This window comes from Chiloscyllium plagiosum, unplaced genomic scaffold (assembly GCF_037043375.1).
Source record: "Chiloscyllium plagiosum isolate Xiang-an unplaced genomic scaffold, Cpla_swu_hap1 HiC_scaffold_35, whole genome shotgun sequence".
NCBI classification, from domain to species: Eukaryota; Metazoa; Chordata; class Chondrichthyes; order Orectolobiformes; family Hemiscylliidae; genus Chiloscyllium; species Chiloscyllium plagiosum.
The window spans coordinates 48,367,326-48,387,622 of record NW_028270173.1 but is presented as its reverse complement, the minus strand read 5'-3'; the positions used below and the strand labels follow the sequence as shown (position 1 = coordinate 48,387,622).

The following is a 20,297-nucleotide window of genomic DNA, read 5'->3' as shown; positions in this document are numbered from 1 at the left end:
AGTCTCCACATGTCTCTAGTGCCTTTACCATGGAACAATTGCTCCCAATCCATGCTTCCTAACTCATGTCTAATCGCATCATAGTTTCCTCTTCCCCAATTAAATATCCTCCCATTTTGCCTAATCCTCTCCTTCTCCATAGCTATGTAGAATGTGAGGCAGTTGTGGTCACTATCACCAAAATGCTCTCCCACCACAAGACCTGATACCTGCCCCGGCTCATTTCCGAGCACCAAGTCTAGAATGGCCTCTCCCCTCATCGGCCTGTCAACGTACTGAGTTAGGAAACCCTCCTGAACATACCTTATAAAAACAGCTCCATTCAAATCTTCTGCTCAAAGGAGGTTCCAATCAATATTGGGAAAGTTAAAGTCACCCATTACAACAACCCTACTACGTCCACACTTTTCCAAAATCTGCCGAGCTATGCTTTCTTCCATCTTCCTGTTGCTATTGGGGGGCCAGTAGTAAACCCCTAATGAGGTGACTGCTCCCTTGCTGTTCCTAATTTCCACCCATACTGACTCGGTAGGCAGATCTTCCTTGACAATGGAAGCTTCTGTAGCTGTAATACCCTCTCTGATTAGTAGTGCTACACCCCTCCTCTTTGTCCCCCTCCCTATTCTTTTTAAATGCTCTAAACCCTGGAACATCCTGCAACCATTCCTGCCCCTGAGAAACCCATGTCTCTGAGAACTCTTTCTAGGGCACAGAGCCCACAAACCCGGGCCGACCAGCCACCAGGCGGTCTTTCAGCATCGATAACTCTTCCCCCTATCCCGTCTAGTACAGTATATCCATTGTGTCTTTTACCCTCAATCACTGGGAGGACCCGTCGATAAACAACCGAGCTCCCGTATGCAGCGGGACGTCCCTTAGGTCCATTCACACTTTAGTTGGATATTTAGTAATATCAAGGCAGTCATGTTCTGGATTGCCAAGGGCCATCCACCCCCCCCCCCACCCCCCACCCCCCCTCCCCACCACAGAAATGCAGCTGGATTCAAGCAACTGTCTGCGACTAACACAAGGTCATCCTGTTTTATTAAGATTGTCTCATATTTCAAGATCCGAGAGTCTGTGAGCCATTGTCCTGCTTTCTGATTTAGTATGGTCTGTACCTGATGTGGGGTGCTGGCTATTAAGGCTCTCCCTGATGTACATTTCCAACTCTCCTCTACCAATAAGGCTGTTGCTGTCACTGCCTGCACACACTCCGGCCAGTGATGTAGCTTTCCATTCTTTAATTAACAATGAATTAATGCAGTCATGTTTTAAATTAACCATGAATCAATATGACAGGTCACTGAGAATGTGTGAAGGAATCCTGCCAATTAATATTGATTCAGGCTAGCACAATTGATTTATTATAAATATTAGATATTAGTTATATATTATATCATTCAGGGTGAAAATGCAACAAGTGACTAAAACATTTTAAAACTGTAATCGCACAGTTCTGTTTGTTTCCCAGTCACTGTGAATTCTTGTTCTGTTTCTGTCATTGCTTTGCTTGAGCACATTCATTTTTAAGAACAGATTCCATAGCACCATTTGCAGTTAATTCAATCCCCAATTTAGTGGCAGTATCTTGTCATGAGCACAAAACTGATTCTGTGTGCCTCTCATCACAAAACTGTCACCATAATCGAATTAACTCTTTCCCGCTGCCTTGGGCTTAAAATCTAAGGATGACCTTGCTGCCCCCGTATCGACCAGGAAATCTACATCCTCTTTGTAAGGTCCCACCTTTAAATTTATCAAGGGTGGGTCCCCGGGGGCAGGAACTCCTGACACCCCTATTCTTCATCGAAATCCATAAGCAATATCGCCCTCTCTTCCCTTTTTCGGATCTGGACACTGTCTCTTAAAGTGACCCGTCCTTTCACAGTAATTACATCCCGAGTGTGGGGATTTCCACTTCGATCCTTGTTCCTATCCACCAGACCCCTCCACATCTCCTCCCCGATCCCTTCTCCTCCCTTTATGTTCAACATGCTGCCCACCACCATTCCGGTTTCCTTCTCCTTTTAGTTTTGTCCTTTTCTTTATTACCTCATCAACCGTGGGCTAGCATTATTTTTGCCTTTTTGTTTCTGCTTCCCATGTTACGTTGCCAGATCAATTGCTGAGCCCATTTAACCAACTGAACAGCTTTAGGGCCACCCAATGGCTGTTCTTCATCCCCCAGTGTTTTGTTTAGACCTTTATTTTTTAAAAGAAACATTACAATATTTCTTGCTCCCTGTAACCTCAAACACCAGGAAGCCTCTGCTCCCTGTAACTTCACCCTGTCACTTGAAATAGCAGGAGCCTCTCTCTCCCTGTAATCTCAAATACTAATTCATCAATTGATGCTTGTCTAACTTTAAAGCCTGTTCCTAACTATACATTTTGGAACCTTACTTGTAAATATATATTTATATATTATAAATTCATTTATTCAGTATTCAATATTTAAACTGTAAAATGCACACAGTTCCCAACTTTGAAATCCACTATAATTACCCAGTTTTAGTCCCTTAATTTAGAACCAAAATTAGTTTTCTTAAGTAATCCTGACCAATCATTGCTCAATTACAATGCTATAGGTTGTGAAATAACTCGAGCTGCCTTAAAAGGATTTGTTTATTCAAGTTAAAAAACTTCTAATGCATGAACAATGGCCGAATCCAATGTCACAGATATTAACCATAGGATTTTTTTAATTACAATCTAATATTGAACTGAAACTTCAACTGTCCTCCATAAATCGCTTTCATGTAAGGATAAAAGAGATTAATAAGACAATGATAGTAAGGCAGTCATGACCTGTAAAAAGAACAGGAGTTAACATTTTATTTCATAATCACTGTGAAATCCTTAACCTTAAAAGAAATCATGTTAAATTTCCATAATAGAAATCAGATTCAAAACAGTCCTGGAACTCAAGCTCCTGGGAACAAAGCACAAACACTCAATCACCAACAAATAAATGTGCATTCAAACCGAATCACAAAGGGTTAAACTTTCTACCAGCTGTACACCTCTTTTCTCTCTCTCTCTCTCTCACACTCACACTCACACCGTATCTCACAGGCATTTTCTGAGCTTCCATAACAACACCTCTAGGTGCTCCTCGCTTCATCCCTCTATCTTTTGAATATCTTTCTGGATGTCTGGCCATGATTTAGTTACAAAGTGTACCCTCAGTAGCCCTTCAGCCACTAGCTCTTCTGACTTGAAGCATAATCTGTTCCCTCCTGACTGTAAGGCTGTTTTCCATTGACATATAGATTCAAATAGTTACAAACCCAGTCTTCGTCCGACCCGTACTTTGGCCAGAACTCAGCTCTTGGCTGAAACAATTATACACTGGTGTGAGTTCATTTACCTTGCATAAGAAATTATGATTGCAGAAGTAACACTGCTTTACCTATATCCCATACATTCCTGGTTCAGTGTTGCTTGGGGACAATTGTAACTGATCCCACTTGTTGGGAATTGCAGTACAGGGACAGGGACAGGGACAAGGACAGGGACAAAAACTCCACACCATCTCTCCAACAAGCATCCCACCCAGACTGACTGTGTAACCCTGCATTTCCCATGGCCAATCCATCTAACCTGCACACCTTTAGACTGTGGGAGGAAACTGGAGCACCCACAGGAAACCCACATAGACACAAGGAGAACGTGCAAACTCCACACACACAGTTCCTAGGGGCTGGAATTCAGCCCAGATCCCTGGTGCTGTGAGGCAGCAGAACTAACCACTGAGCCACTGCACCAACTGACTGGTTTATGTCTGAAGGATTGTGTGGGTCTGGTGCACATTGTACAAGGTTCCCCTGCAGGAAGCACTGAGCCTTCAGCCCACAGACCATATGGGGCCAGAAACCGATGAAATGGAGGCTCCCAACGTGGATGTGACTGGAGCCAGGCCTCATAGAGCAGCTGAGGAAACCCGGCCTGCAGCTGCCAGGGCAGCTCGAGAGCAGCTGGGGGCTGTTGGATTTGGACATTGAGAAGGAGAAAATCCCTCTCCCTCCCCCAGGAAATCAGAGAGAAGAGCAGTGGAGATGGAGAGGGAAACAAGGGACATTTTAGTTCAGCAGCAAATAGACTTTGCAGGATGTTTGTGGGAGATATTGCTGAACAACGTCAACTTCATCTGCTCAGATCAAAACCTTTCAGATCATTTATATTAATGAGCAGTTTCTCTACTTTGTAAACTGTTGCAATGACTGATAGTTACATGTCAATAAAAATTGTTTTGTACAATTTGAAATTATTCCAGGCCAATCTATAAATAAAATAAGGACTCCAACAGAACAGGGACCGTTGAAAATTTAGTAATAGGACACTCCTTAAATAAAACATTTCCCCAAAGTGAAACAGTAAAAATTCACCTTCTCATCAGTGCCTGAGGGTCACTCTCACAGGGCAGGAGTGGGGGCAGATAAAGCCGACTTGCCCAGTTAGAGCTGCCACCCTCATGCCTCATGTATCTCCCCCTGTGCCCGTATCCTGCCCCCCCCTCCTGTCCCAGAGACATGCCCAGCAGCTGAGAACTCCTCCCTGGGGAGCTGCTGGCCAGAAGCTGCATCCATGACAGCTCCAGCTGCTCTCCCTTGGGCCTGCCCTGTTTCTGTACTCGGAGCTGCCAGGAGGCCTTCTATTGGGCTGCTTTGTATTCCTGCCCGAGCAGCTGTCTCCAACTGCTGGGTTTGTATTGGCCTCTGGTTAGGGGGCCTTGCAGCATCCTCCATGTGGCCAGAAGGATTGAGATGGGTCTGCTTTGGACCAGGCAATGCATCAGGAATGCTTTTTCTCCAAAGGCCCAGCTGCTGTAGAAGCCCTTGTCTGAACCTCCCCCATCTCCTGTGTGGAAGTCATTTTGTCACCTACTAATTGTGTGGAAACCGTGTTGTCACATAACCCAGCGCCACAACCTGAGGAAGGCCTTTTTTACCTCTGTCAAGGAATCCTCAGCAGCAGGGCGCAGGGAGCAGCTGGGTTTAACGCTGGGGCGTGTCACAGTGTGAGATTAGAATGGGAAAGCAGGATGGTCACACAGACCGTTCACCTTAATGCAGTAAAATGTTGGGTTGCTGCAGAATTCAGCAGCAGGGCAACCGAATGTGGAACAGATACTGTACATGGATAATCCAACACATAACTGTGGAAGGAATCCCATGGAATAGGGATTGTCTTGTTATGGAAGTGACATGAATTCATCTGCCTTTTACATAGTGTGTGTGTGTCTGTGTGTGTCTGTGTGTGTGTGTGTGTGTGCGTGTGTCTGTGTGTGTGTGTGTCTGTGTGTGCGTGTGTCTGTCTGTGTGCACGTGTGTGTGTGTGTCTGTGTATGTGTGTGTCTGTGTGTTTGTGTGTGTGTGTCTGTGTGCACGTGTGTGTGTGTCTGTCTGTGTGTGTCTGTGTCTGTGTGTGTGTCTGCGTGTGTGTGTGTGTGCGTGCGTGAGATGCAAGCTCGATTTGATTTATTATTGTCACATGTATCTAAGTTGCCTCATGTAGACTCATACCGTTCCCTTGCTCTCTCTCCATGGATGCTGTCTGACCAGGATTTGTTGTTTCCAATCCAGGTCCCAGCATCTGCAGGAATTTGCTCCGACAGTGGAAACGTGTTGTTCCGTGTGCAGTCCAGGCAGATGATCCCATACAAAGACCGTGTGGTGATTGATCAGGTCTAATTTCCCCCTCCTTACAAAACACGTGATCACTCAGGCAACTCTTATCCAACACCAAGGTGAGTGTTTCCCAGGTTCCTGGGTGATCTGTGGGTGATCACAATTCTCACAATATCATAGAATCGCACAGAATAGAACAAGGGCCCAGTGGGGTCTCTCTCTGACGTTTTGGTGATAACTATCATCCCGGCTGCAGGTGGCTGTGGCGCTGGGGGTTTACAGAAACTATTCTTGATGAACAAAGTTACAAATCACACAACATCAGGTTATAGTCCAACAGGTATATTAGGAAGTACTAGCTTTCAGAGCCCTGCTCCTTCTGTGGTAGCTGTGGAACAGGATCATAAGACACAGAATTTACAGAAAACGATCTCAGTGTCATGCAACAAAAACGATATTTTGAACAAACCGAAATTGCTGCTGAGTCTTTCATCTTTTCGATTGGAGCGGGCCACATCGTATTCCAGAATCTGGTTTCCAGCATCTGCAGTCATTATTTTTACCTTGTTGATTTTAACCCGACTGCGAATCCTCTTGCAAGGATGCCTGCCTTGAAGAAGTTTTCCTCCTCTCTCTACAAGAATCTCAGGGAGTCCCTCTCCCACTGCAACTCCCAGGTCATTTCCTCTGCCCTGAAGCTCTTCAACCGTGTCGTGAAACAAACTCGCTACCACAGCCACATTTGCTTCCCTCACCACCAGACACCTGGAGGAAGAACGCCTCATCTTCCGCCTCGGAACACTTCAACCCCAGGGCATCAATGTGGACTTCAACAGTTTTCTCATTTCCCCTTCCACAGCTCAGCACTGTCCCCATGACTTGTCCTACCTGCCTATCTTCTTTTCCACCTATCCACTCCACCCTCCTCCCTGACCTATCACCTTCATCCCCTCCCCCACTCACCTATTGTATTCTGTACTACTTTTTCCCCACCTCCACCCTCCCCTAGCTTATCTCTTCACCCTTCACAGCCTCTGCCTTTACTCCTGATGAAGGGCTTTTGCCCGAAACGTCGATTTCGCTGCTCCTCGGATGCTGCCTGAACTGCTGTGCTCTTCCAGCACCACTAATCCAGAATCTGGTTTCCAGCATCTGCAGTCATTGTTTTTAACCACATCGTATTCTTGATGGAGCAACACCACCACCTTGTGGTCGACGTCGGTACTCTACGAATTTGTTCTTTTCCTGCATTACCAGCTCTGGGCAGTTGATGGTGCTATTGTCCGTCTTCCACCTTCAAGCCACCGCATTGCCATCGTTGATTATGAAGTTATTTCTCAAAATACAATTTGTCAGATAAAGAACTTCCCTATTCTACAAGCATGAACCTGAACTTCTAGTCACATGGTTTTAATTGACTCAATCTCATTCCAACTTATCTGTTTTGTTCGTACACCTACACTCTTCCGATGAATAATTACAATAACTTTAGAGACAGCAATATCTCATCTTTCTATTTGCAAACTTCCAGACATCAAATTCAACAATTTTACTTCCAAATTGCCGACACCGTTGTTTTTGGGTGATGTGTTTTGGCGATGTTTCTGTGATTTTTATCAACATGCCATGGAAATGCACCTTTACATGTCCCACTGCTATTTCCTTCTGTCTTGCTCTCACCATCACTTTGCCATTTCGCCTTCCGCCCTCTGCCCTGTCTTCCTTCTGCATTGCCTCCTGTTCTTATCGCTCCACCGCGCTTTTCCCTGCGGCTCCACAAACATAGAATCTGCAACATCTTTGGCCTTTTCCCAGTTCTGGCCAAAGTTCACAGGCCTGAAACGTTTTGATTTTGTGACAGTGCCATCCCTTGGATGTGATCGACACTGAATGAATGCCGCAGTTCCGTTTGTCGCCAGGAGGTGGCAGACCTGTACCATCAGCGTCTCCTGCGGGATAATTATTTGCTCGTAGTACCACACACCACCAGCAGGTGGAAATATTGCACCAATAATTCACCGACTGGGACAAAACTGTTGAGATACATTCAATGTGTCAGAAGGCAGAGAGGGGGAAATTGTCTAGAAATGCCGCTCCTTAAAATCCAATGGTGTTACCGTCCCTGAATCCGCCAGGACCAACATCCTTGGGGTTACCATTGCCCAGAAACACCACTGGACTCAGCACATAAACACAGTGGCTACAAGAACAGGTCAGAGACTCGGAATACTGCGGTGAGTAACTCACCTCCTGACTCTCCAAAACCTGTCCATTACCTACAAGGCACAAGCCAGGAGTGTAATGGAGTATTCCCCTCTTACCTGGATGGGTGCAGCTCCAACAACACTCAAGGAGCTTGACACCATGTGGGACAACTGACACCACATCCACTCCCTCCACCATCAATGCTCAGGAGCAGCGTGTGTACCATCGACAAGATACTCTGCAGAAATTCCCCAAAGATCCTCAGACAGCACCTTCCAAACCCACTGCCACTTCCATCAGGAAGGAGTGGGGAGCAGATATACAGTATATACATATACAAGCCATTCACCATCCTGATTTGGAAGTATATCACTGTTCCATCACTGTCACTGGGGAAACATTCTGGAATTCCCACCCTCAGGGCACTCACCCCATTTGGATGATGTTTTGATCTCTCTGCCCTTGCTCTCCCTGCCCATAAATTCTGTTTCCTGTGCTTCCCTCTCACTTCACCTGACCAAGGGCTGATGCTCCAAACACCAGTGATTCCGAATGAACCGATTGGACTATAACCTGGTGTCATGGGAATTCTGACAGTAACCTGGGACACACCTGGTCTATCACTAACCTGGGACACACCCGGTCTATCGCTAACCTGGATCAGTAACCTGGGACACACCCGGTCTATCACTAACCTGGGACACACCTGGTCTATCACTAACCTGGGTCAGTAACCTGGGACACACCCGGTCTATCACTAACCTGGGTCAGTAACCTGGGGCCCTGGATTAATTATGGTTCTGCCCAAGCCATTGTCTCCCTGACCTTTGACCTGGAACAGTAACCGAGGAGACAGCAGGTTTATCTCAGAGAAAATTAAAGTGGAATAAAGTCAATGTGAACATAAGGAAACGATGACTCGGACAACTCACACATCCCAGGACAGGTGAAACAAAGACACACACGAGACTCCTGAGCGACACGGCACTCTATTCAGAACTCCATCAATAAACACATCCATTTCGATCCTATCGACCTTCCCGTGAATACAAGAACCGGAAATGACATCACCCACCTTATAAACAGAGAGACAGGACATCCCACCGGGGACTCTCACTGACCATGTTACTGCATATGCTGACGAAACATCTGAAAACAAGCCTTCCAGCTCAGTGAGCTAACTTACAGACTTATCATCAACCTGAGCTACAAATCTTCTCAAAAACCGCTAAGATGCTGAAGTGTTCCTTTTTGCCAGAGAACATCTGGAGAGAGATATTGAGGAGAAACTCCTGCCCAGGGAACACCTGGAGTGAGGAATTCAGGATAACCCAGGGGCAGATCTGTGGTTTATCATCATAACCAGGGAAGGTGTGGGGTGAGTGAATCCGGATTGAAATGAAGAGAAACAGGAATATTTTGGGATGATGAAGTGTGAGACCGTGGGGGACAGTTACTGTGTGAACAGTCTCTCTGTCAAACAGGGGGGTGGACAATCCAGAGCAGGATCCTCACTGTCCTTCACTGAGCTTTTTAATCAGCCCTTTATACACGGTCAGTAGGATGTTGGTGTCTGAGATAACCCGGCCTATTCAACCATGAGGGCATCACAGCTGAGCCTGGGCTGGGTTAAACATGGAGTACCCTTCTCCTCCCCGCAGTGGTTACAAGACTTTAGACCAGGAATGATGAAGCTGTCTGGCTTCTCCCAATCGATGTGAAAATTAAACTTGTCCAATGGAACCATTTCCCATTTGCTCGGAGCTTCTCTGATCTCGGGGTTTCTACATCCTGCTGTCAGGAGACCTGGACACAAATCCCATCAGAGTCTCCCAGACTGTGCTGCCTTCAATGTGTAAAAGATCAGGCTGGCTGTATAACAGGCGGCTGGTCAAACATCCCCCATTTCAAACTCTCCCCAAGAGATTCACATTCACCCCAGACACAGAGAGAGAGAGAGAGAGAATGGAAAGCTGAATTCTGTACTTACCGGGAGAGACCCGGGAAAAACACAGGGAGATGGAGAGAAGGATCAGCAACATTCTGGGAATCCACACTCCCTATTCCATTGAGAATTAAACACTTTGAAACTGATTGGAAAAACAAATGAAAGGATTAGCTGCTTTGCACAAAGTCTGATCTTTTTGATGAACTGATGTTGGAGGAACAGAGAGGGAAGGATGGGTTTCCACTCGGAACAATATCCAGGGAAAGGCCAGAAACACTGACATGGGACAGTGAGCAGGACATTCGATCCCTGACTGATTCCGAATCAGGCTGGGAGTTACACTGACAGGGGGAGAGTGAGGGGAGGGAGTCACACTGACAGGGGAGAGTGAGGGGACGGAGACACACTGACAGGGAGAGAGTGAGGGGAGGGAGTCACACTGATGGGGGAGAGTGAGGGGACGGAGACACACTGACAGGGGGAGAGTGAGGGGAGGGAGTCAGACTGACAGGGGGAGAGTGAGGGGAGGAGTCCCACACTGACAGGGGGAGAGTGAGGGGAGGGAGTCACACTGACAGGGGGAGAGTGAGGGGAGTGAGTCACACTGACAGGGGGAGAGTGAGGGGAGTGAGTCACACTGACAGGGGGAGAGTGAGGGGAGGGAGACACACTGACAGGGGGAGAGTGAGGGGAGTGAGTCACACTGACAGGGAGAGAGTGAGGGGAGTGAGTCACACTGACAGGGGGAGAGTGAGGGGAGGGAGACACACTGACAGGGGGAGAGTGAGGGGAGTGAGTCACACTGACAGGGGGAGAGTGAGGGGAGGGAGTCACACTGACAGGGGGAGAGTGAGGGGAGGGAGTCACACTGACAGGGGGAGAGTGAGGGGAGTGAGTCACACTGACAGGGGGAGAGTGAGGGGAGGGAGACACACTGACAGGGGTAGAGTGAGGGGAGGGAGTCACACTGAAAGGGGGAGAGTGAGGGGAGGGAGTCACACTGACGGGGGAGAGTGAGGGGAGGGAGTCACACTGACAGGGGGAGAGTGAGGGGAGGGAGTCACACTGACAGGTGGAGAGACAGGGGAGGAAGTCACACTGACGGGGGAGAATGAGGGGAGGGAGTCACACGAAAAGGGGGAGGGTGTGGGGAGTGAATCACACTGACAGGGGAGTGTGAGGGGAGGGAGTCACACTGACAGGGGGAGAGTGAGGGGAGGGAGACACACTGACAGGGGGAGAATGAGCGAAGGGAGTCATGCTAACAGGGGGACAGTGAGGGAAGGGAGTCATACTGACAGGGGGAGAGTGAGGGAGGGAATCACACTGAAAGGGGGGAGAGAGAGAGATGAGGGAGTCACACTGACAGGGGTAGAGTGAGGGGAGGGAGACACTAACAGGGGGAGAGTGAGGGGAGGGAGTCACACTGACAGGGAGGGAGTGAAGGGAGGGAGGCACACTGACAGGGGGAGAGTGAGGGGAGGGAGTCACACTGACAGGAGGAGAGTGAGGGGAGGGAGACAGACTGACAAGGGGAGAGTTAGAGGAGGGAGACACACTGACAGGGGGACAGTAAGGGGAGGGTGTCACACTGACAGGTGGAGAGTGAGAGGAAGGAGTCACACTGACGGTGGAGAGTGAGAGGAAGGAGTCACACTGACGGGGGAGAGTGAGGGGAGGGAGTCACAATGATGGGGGAGAGTGAGGGAGGGAGTCATACTGACAGGGGAGATTGAGGGGATGGGGTCAGACTGACAGGGGGAGAGTGAGGGGAGGGCGTCACACTGACAGGGGGAGAGTGAGGGGAGGGAGTCATACTGACAGGTGGAGAGTGAGGGGAGGGAGTCACACTGATGGGGGAGAGTGAGGGGAGGTAGTCACACTGACAAGGGGAGAGTTAGAGGAGGGAGTCACACTGACGGGGGGGAGTGAGGGGAGGGAGACAAACTGACAGGGGGAGAGTGAGGGGAGGGAGTCACACTGACAGGGGGAGAGTGAGGGGAGGGAGTCACACTGACAGGGGGAGTGTGAGGGGAGGGAGTCACCCTGACAGGGAGAGAGTTAGAGGAGGGAGACACACTGACAGGTGGAGAGTTAGAGGAGGGAGTCACACTGACAGGGGGAGAGTTAGAGGAGGGAGTCACACTGACAGGGGGACAGTGAGGGGAGGGAGTCACACTGACAGGGGGAGTGTGAGGGGAGGGAGTCACACTGACAGGGCGAGAGTGAGAGGATGGAGTCAGACTGAGAAGGGGAGAGTTAGAGGAGGGAGTCACACTGACGGGGGGAGTGAGGGGAGGGAGACACACTGACAGGGGGAGAATGAGGGAAGGGAGTCACACTGAAAGGGGGGAGAGAGAGAGATGAGGGAGTCACACTGACAGGGGGAGAGTGAGGGGAGGGAGTCACACTGACAGGGGGAGAGTGAGGGGAGGGAGTCACACTGACAGGGGGAGAGTGAGGGAGGGAATCACACTGAAAGGGGGGAGAGGAAGAGATGAGGGAGTCACACTGACAGGGGGAGAATGAGGGAAGGGAATCACACTGAAAGGGGGGAGAGAGAGAGATGAGGGAGTCACACTGACAGGGGGAGAGTGAGGGGAGGGAGTCACACTGACAGGGGGAGAGTGAGGGGAGGGAGTCAGACTGACAAGGGGAGAGTTAGTGGAGGGAGTCACACTGACAGGGGGGAGTGAGGGGAGGGAGACACACTGACAGGGGGAGAATGAGGGGAGGGAGTCACACTGACAGGGGGACAGTGAGGGGAGGGAGTCACACTGACAGGGGGAGAGTGAGGGAGGGAATCACACTGAAAGGGGGGAGAGAGAGAGATGAGGGAGTCACGCTGACAGGGGTAGAGTGAGGGGAGGGAGACACTAACAGGGGGAGAGTGAGGGGAGGGAGTCACACTGACAGGGAGGGAGTGAGGGGAGGGAGTCACACGGAAAGGGGGAGAGTGAGGTGAGGGAGACACACTGACAGGTGTGGAGTGAGGGGAGGGAGTCAGACTGACAGGAGGAGAGTGAGGGGAGGGAGACACACTGACAGGGGGAGAGTGAGGGGAGGGAGTCACACCGACAGGGGGAGAGTGAGGGGAGGGAGTCAGACTGACAAGGGGAGAGTTAGAGGAGGGAGTCACACAGACAGGGGGAGTGAGGGGAGGGAGATACACTGACAGGGGGAGAATGAGGGGAGGGAGTCAGACTGACAAGGGGAGAGTTAGAGGAGGGAGTCACACTGACAGGGGGACAGTGAGGGGAGGGTGACACACTGACAGGGGGAGAGTGAGGTGAGGGAGTCATACTGACAGGTGGAGAGTGAGAGGAGGGAGTCACACTGACAGGGAGAGTGATGGGAGGGAGTCACACTGATGGGGGAGAGTGAGGGAGGGAGTCATACTGACAAGGGAGAGTGAGGGGATGGAGTCAGACTGACAGGGGGAGAGTGAGGGGAGGGCGTCACACTGACAGGGGGAGTGTGAGGAGAGGGAGTCACACTGACAGGGCGAGAGTGAGGGGATGGAGTCAGACTGACAGGGGGAGAGTGAGGGGTGGGCGTCACACTGACAGGAGGAGAGTGAGGGGAGGGAGTCATACTGACAGGGGGAGAGTGAGGGGAGGGAGTCACACTGACAGGGAGAGGGTGAGGGGGTGGGAGTCGCACTGATGGGGGGAGAGTGAGGGGAGGTAGTCACACTGACAAGGGGAGAGTTAGAGGAGGGAGTCACACTGACGGGGGGGAGTGAGGGGAGGGAGACACACTGACAGGGGGAGAATGAGGGAAGGGTGTCATACTGACAGGTGTAGAGTGAGGCGAGGGAGTCAGACTGACAAGGGGAGAGTTAGAGGAGGGAGACACACTGACAGGTGGAGAGTGAGGGGAGGGAGTCAGACTGACAAGGGGAGAGTTAGAGGAGGGAGACACACTGACAGGTGGAGAGTGAGGGGAGGGAGTCACACTGACAAGGGGAGAGTTAGAGGAGGGAGTCACACTGACAGGGCGAGAGTGAGGGGATGGAGTCAGACTGACAGGGGGAGAGTGAGGGGTGGGCGTCACACTTACAGGGGGAGAGTGAGGGGTGGGCGTCACACTGACAGGGGGGTGTGAGGGGAGGAGTCACACTGACAGGGGGAGAGTGAGGGGAGGGAGTCACACTGACAGGGGGAAAGTGAGGGGAGGGAGTCAGACTGACAAGGGGAGAGTTAGTGGAGGGAGTCACACTGACAGGGGGGTGTGAGGGGAGGGAGACACACTGACAGGGGGAGAATGAGGGGAGGGAGTCAGACTGACAAGGGGAGAGTTAGAGGAGGGAGTCACACTGACAGGGGGACAGTGAGGGGAGGGAGTCACACAAACAGGGGGAGAGTGAGGGGAGGGAGTCATACTGACAGGTGGAGAGTGAGGGGAGGGAGTCACACTGACAGGGGAGAGTGAGGGGAGGGAGTCACACTGAAGAGGGAGAGTGAGGGGAGGGGGAGTCACACTGAAAGGGGGAGAGTGAGGTGAGGGAGACACACTGACAGGGGAAGTGTGAGGGGAGGGAGTCACAGTGACAGGGCGAGAGTGAGGGGTTGGAGTCAGACTGACAGGGGGGGGAGTGAGGGGAGGGAGACACTAACAGGGGGAGAGTGAGGGGAGGGAGTCAGACTGACAAGGGGAGAGTTAGTGGAGGGAGTCACACAGACAGGGGGGTGTGAGGGGAGGGAGACACACTGACAGGGGGAGAATGAGGGGAGGGAGTCAGACTGACAAGGGGAGATTTAGAGGAGGGAGTCACACTGACAGGGGGAGAGTGAGGGGAGGGAGTCACACTAACAGGGGGAGAGTGAGGGGAGGGAGTAACACTGATGGGGGAGAGTGAGGGAGGTAGTCATACTGACAGGGGAGAGTGAGGGGAGGGCGTCACACTGACAGGGGGAGTGTGAGGGGAGGGAGACACACTGACAGGGCGAGAGTGAGGGGTTGGAGTCAGACTGACAGGGGGGGTAGTGAGGGAAGGGAGTCATGCTAACAGGGGGACAGTGAGGGGAGGGAGTCACACTGACAGGGGGAGAGTGAGGGGAAGGAGTCATACTGACAGTTGGAGAGTGAGGGGAGGGAGTCACACTGACAGGGGGAGTGTGGGGGGAGGGAGTCACACTGACAGGGCGAGAGTGAGGGGTTGGAGTCAGACTGACGGGGGGGAGTGAGGGGAGGGAGACACTAACAGGGGGAGAGTGAGGGGAGGGAGTCACACTGACAGGGGGAGAGTGAGGGGAGGGAGACACTCACAGGGGGAGGGTGAGGGGAGGGAGTCACACTGACAGGGAGGGAGTGAAGGGAGGGAGTCACACTGACAGGGGGAGAGTGAGGGGAGGGAGTCACACTGACAGGGGGAGAGTGAGGGGATGGAGTCAGACTGACAGGGGGAGAGTGAGGGGAGGCGTCACACTGACAGGAGGAGAGTGAGGGGAGGGAGTCACACTGATGGGGGGAGAGTGAGGGGAGGGAGTCAGACTGACAAGGGGAGAGTTAGTGGAGGGAGTCACACTGACAGGGGGGTGTGAGGGGAGGGAGACACACTGACAGGGGGAGAATGAGGGGAGGGAGTCAGACTGACAAGGGGAGATTTAGAGGAGGGAGTCACACTGACAGGGGGAGAGTGAGGGGAGGGAGTCACACTAACAGGGGGAGAGTGAGGGGAGGGAGTAACACTGATGGGGGAGAGTGAGGGAGGTAGTCATACTGACAGGGGAGAGTGAGGGGAGGGCGTCACACTGACAGGGGGAGTGTGAGGGGAGGGAGACACACTGACAGGGCGAGAGTGAGGGGTTGGAGTCAGACTGACAGGGGGGGGAGTGAGGGAAGGGAGTCATGCTAACAGGGGGACAGTGAGGGGAGGGAGTCACACTGACAGGGGGAGAGTGAGGGGAAGGAGTCATACTGACAGGTGGAGAGTGAGGGGAGGGAGTCACACTGACAGGGGGAGTGTGGGGGGAGGGAGTCACACTGACAGGGCGAGAGTGAGGGGTTGGAGTCAGACTGACAGGGGGGGGAGTGAGGGGAGGGAGACACTAACAGGGGGAGAGTGAGGGGAGGGAGTCACACTGACAGGGGGAGAGTGAGGGGAGGGAGACACTCACAGGGGGAGGGTGAGGGGAGGGAGTCACACTGACAGGGGGAGAGTGAGGGGAGGGAGTCACACTGACAGGGAGGGAGTGAAGGGAGGGAGTCACACTGACAGGGGGAGAGTGAGGGGAGGGAGTCACACTGACAGGGGGAGAGTGAGGGGATGGAGTCAGACTGACAGGGGGAGAGTGAGGGGAGGCGTCACACTGACAGGAGGAGAGTGAGGGGAGGGAGTCACACTGATGGGGGGAGAGTGAGGGGAGGGAGTCAGACTGACAAGGGGAGAGTTAGTGGAGGGAGTCACACTGACAGGGGGGTGTGAGGGGAGGGAGACACACTGACAGGGGGAGAATGAGGGGAGGGAGTCAGACTGACAAGGGGAGATTTAGAGGAGGGAGTCACACTGACAGGGGGAGAGTGAGGGGAGGGAGTCACACTAACAGGGGGAGAGTGAGGGGAGGGAGTAACACTGATGGGGGAGAGTGAGGGAGGTAGTCATACTGACAGGGGTGAGTGAGGGGAGGGCGTCACACTGACAGGGGGAGTGTGAGGGGAGGGAGACACACTGACAGGGCGAGAGTGAGGGGTTGGAGTCAGACTGACAGGGGGGGGAGTGAGGGAAGGGAGTCATGCTAACAGGGGGACAGTGAGGGGAGGGAGTCACACTGACAGGGGGAGAGTGAGGGGAAGGAGTCATACTGACAGGTGGAGAGTGAGGGGAGGGAGTCACACTGACAGGGGGAGTGTGGGGGGAGGGAGTCACACTGACAGGGCGAGAGTGAGGGGTTGGAGTCAGACTGACAGGGGGGAGTGAGGGGAGGGAGACACTAACAGGGGGAGAGTGAGGGGAGGGAGTCACACTGACAGGGGGAGAGTGAGGGGAGGGAGTCAGACTGACAAGGGGAGAGTTAGTGGAGGGAGTCACACTGACAGGGGGGTGTGAGGGGAGGGAGACACACTGACAGGGCGAGAGTGAGGGGTTGGAGTCAGACTGACAGGGGGGGGAGTGAGGGGAGGGAGACACTAACAGGGGGAGAGTGAGGGGAGGGAGTCACACTGACAGGGGGAGAGTGAGGGGAGGGAGACACTCACAGGGGGAGGGTGAGGGGAGGGAGTCACACTGACAGGGGGAGAGTGAGGGGAGGGAGTCACACTGACAGGGAGGGAGTGAAGGGAGGGAGTCACACTGACAGGGGGAGAGTGAGGGGAGGGAGTCACACTGACAGGGGGAGAGTGAGGGGAGGGAGACACTAACAGGGGGAGGGTGAGGGGAGGGAGTCACACTGACAGGGGGAGAGTGAGGGGAGGGAGTCACACTGACAGGGAGGGAGTGAAGGGAGGGAGTCACACTGACAGGGAGGGAGTGAAGGGAGGGAGTCACACTGACAGGGGGAGAGTGAGGGGAGGGAGTCAGACTGACAGGAGGAGAGTGAGGGGAGGGAGACACACTGACAGGAGGAGAGTGAGGGGAGGGAGTCAGACTGACAAGGGGAGAGTTAGAGGAGGGAGTCACATTGACAGGGGGATTGAGGGGAGGGAGATACACTGACAGGGGGAGAATGAGGGGAGGGAGTCAGACTGACAAGGGGAGAGTTCGAGGAGGGAGTCACACTGACAGGGGGACAGTAAGGGGAGAGTGTCACACTGACAGGTGGAGAGTGAGAGGAAGGAGTCACACTGACAGGGGGAGAGTGAGGGAGGGAGTCATACTGACAGGGGGAGTGTGAGGTGAGGGAGTCACACTGATGTGGGAGAGTGAGGGGAGGGAGACACACTGACAGGGGGAGAGTGAGGGGAGTGAGTCACACTGACAGGGAGAGAGTGAGGGGAGTGAGTCACACTGACAGGGGGAGAGTGAGGGGAGGGAGACACACTGACAGGGGGAGAGTGAGGGGGGTGAGTCACACTGACAGGGGGAGAGTGAGGGGAGGGAGTCACACTGACAGGGGGAGAGTGAGGGGAGGGAGTCACACTGACAGGGGGAGAGTGAGGGGAGTGAGTCACACTGACAGGGGGAGGGTGAGGGGAGGGAGACACACTGACAGGGGTAGAGTGAGGGGAGGGAGTCACACTGACAGGGGGAGAGTGAGGGGAGGGAGTCACACTGACGGGGGAGAGTGAGGGGAGGGAGTCACACTGACAGGGGGAGAGTGAGGGGAGGGAGTCACACTGACAGGTGGAGAGACAGGGGAGGAAGTCACACTGACGGGGGAGAGTGAGGGGAGGGAGTCACACTGACAGGGGGAGAATGAGGGGAGGGAGTCACACGAACAGGGGGAAGGTGTGGGGAGTGAATCACACTGACAGGGGAGAGTGAGGGGAGAGAGTCACACTGACAGGGGGAGAGTGAGGGGAGGGAGACACACTGACAGGGGGACAGTGAGGGAAGGGAGTCATACTGACAGGGGGAGAGTGAGGGAGGGAATCACACTGAAAGGGGGGAGAGAGAGAGATGAGGGAGTCACACTGACAGGGGTAGAGTGAGGGGAGGGAGACACTAACAGGGGGAGAGTGAGGGGAGGGAGTCACACTGACAGGGAGGGAGTGAAGGGAGGGAGGCACACTGACAGGGGGAGAGTGAGGGGAGGGAGTTACACTGACAGGTGTAGAGTGAGGGGAGGGAGTCAGACTGACAGGAGGAGAGTGAGGGGAGGGAGACACACTGACAGGTGGAGAGTGAGGGGAGGGAGACACACTGACCGGGGGAGAGTGAGGGGAGGGAGTCACACTGACAGGAGGAGAGTGAGGGGAGGGAGTCAGACTGACAAGGGGAGAGTTAGAGGAGGGAGACACACTGACAGGGGGACAGTAAGGGGAGGGTGTCACACTGACAGGTGGAGAGTGAGAGGAAGGAGTCACACTGACGGTGGAGAGTGAGAGGAAGGAGTCACACTGATGGGGGAGAGTGAGGGAGGGAGTCATACTGACAGGGGAGATTGAGGGGATGGGGTCAGACTGACAGGGGGAGAGTGAGGGGAGGGCGTCACACTGACAGGGGGAGTGTGAGGGGAGGGAGTCACACTGACAGGGGGAGAGTGAGGGGAGGGCGTCACACTGACAGGGGGAGAGTGAGGGGAGGGAGTCACACTGATGGGGGAGAGTGAGGGGAGGTAGTCACACTGACAAGGGGAGAGTTAGAGGAGGGAGTCACACTGACAGGGGGAGAGTGAGGGGAGGGAGTCACACTGACAGGGGGAGTGTGAGGGGAGGGAGTCACCCTGACAGGGAGAGAGTTAGAGGAGGGAGACACACTGACAGGTGGAGAGTGAGGGGAGGGAGTCAGACTGACAAGGGGAGAGTTAGAGGAGGGAGTCACACTGACAGGGGGACAGTGAGGGGAGGGAGTCACACTGACAGGGGGAGAGTGAGGGGAGGGAGTCACACTGACAGGGGGAGCGTGAGGGGAGGGAGTCATACTGACACGGGGAGTGTGAGGGGAGGGAGTCAGACTGACAGGGGGAGAGTGAGGGGAGGGCCTCACACTGACAGGGGGAGTGTGAGGGGTGGGAGTCACACTGACAGGGCGAGAGTGAGAGGATGGAGTCAGACTGACAAGGGGAGAGTTAGAGGAGGGAGTCACACTGACGGGGGGGAGTGAGGGGAGGGAGACACACTGACAGGGGGAGAATGAGGGAGGGAATCACACTGAAAGGGGGGAGAGGAAGAGATGAGGGAGTCACACTGACAGGGGTAGAGTGAGGGGAGGGAGACACTAACAGGGGGAGAGTGAGGGGAGGGAGTCACACTGACAGGGGGAGAGTGAGGGGAGGGAGTCAGACTGACAAGGGGAGAGTTAGTGGAGGGAGTCACACTGACAGGGGGGATTGAGGGGAGGGAGACACACTGACAGGGGGAGAATGAGGGGAGGGAGTCAGACTGACAAGGGGAGAGTTAGAGGAGGGAGTCACACTGACAGGGGGACAGTGAGGGGAGGGAGTCACACTGACAGGGGGAGAGTGAGGGAGGGAATCACACTGAAAGGGGGGAGAGAGAGAGATGAGGGAGTCACGCTGACAGGGGTAGAGTGAGGGGAGGGAGACACTAACAGGGGGAGAGTGAGGGGAGGGAGTCACACTGACAGGGAGGGAGTGAGGGGAGGGAGTCACACGGAAAGGGGGAGAGTGAGGAGAGGGAGACACACTGACAGGTGTAGAGTGAGGGGAGGGAGTCAGACTGACAGGAGGAGAGTGAGGGGAGGGAGACACACTGACAGGGGGAGAGTGAGGGGAGGGAGTCACACTGACAGGGGGAGAGTGAGGGGAGGGAGTCAGACTGACAAGGGGAGAGTTAGAGGAGGGAGTCACACTGACAGGGGGACAGTGAGGGGAGGGAGTCACACTGACAGGGGGAGAGTGAGGGGAGGGAGTCACACTGACAGGGGGAGCGTGAGGGGAGGGAGTCAT

The 20,297-nt window shown here is 53.5% G+C and overlaps 1 protein-coding gene across 1 annotated transcript in view; it reads right to left on the bottom strand.

Moving 5' to 3' along the window:
- The window catches only part of LOC148140794 (class I histocompatibility antigen, F10 alpha chain-like), a 401,060-nt gene extending 391,178 nt beyond the window's left edge, over positions 1 to 9,882 (bottom strand). Inside the window, exon 1 of the mRNA XM_087979032.1 lies at positions 9,829 to 9,882. Within this exon, the coding sequence (XP_087835158.1) occupies positions 9,829 to 9,880 (52 nt within the window). The 5' untranslated portion in view covers positions 9,881 to 9,882. The remainder of the gene's footprint in view (positions 1 to 9,828) is intronic.
- Positions 9,883 to 20,297: the final 10,415 nt, after the last annotated feature.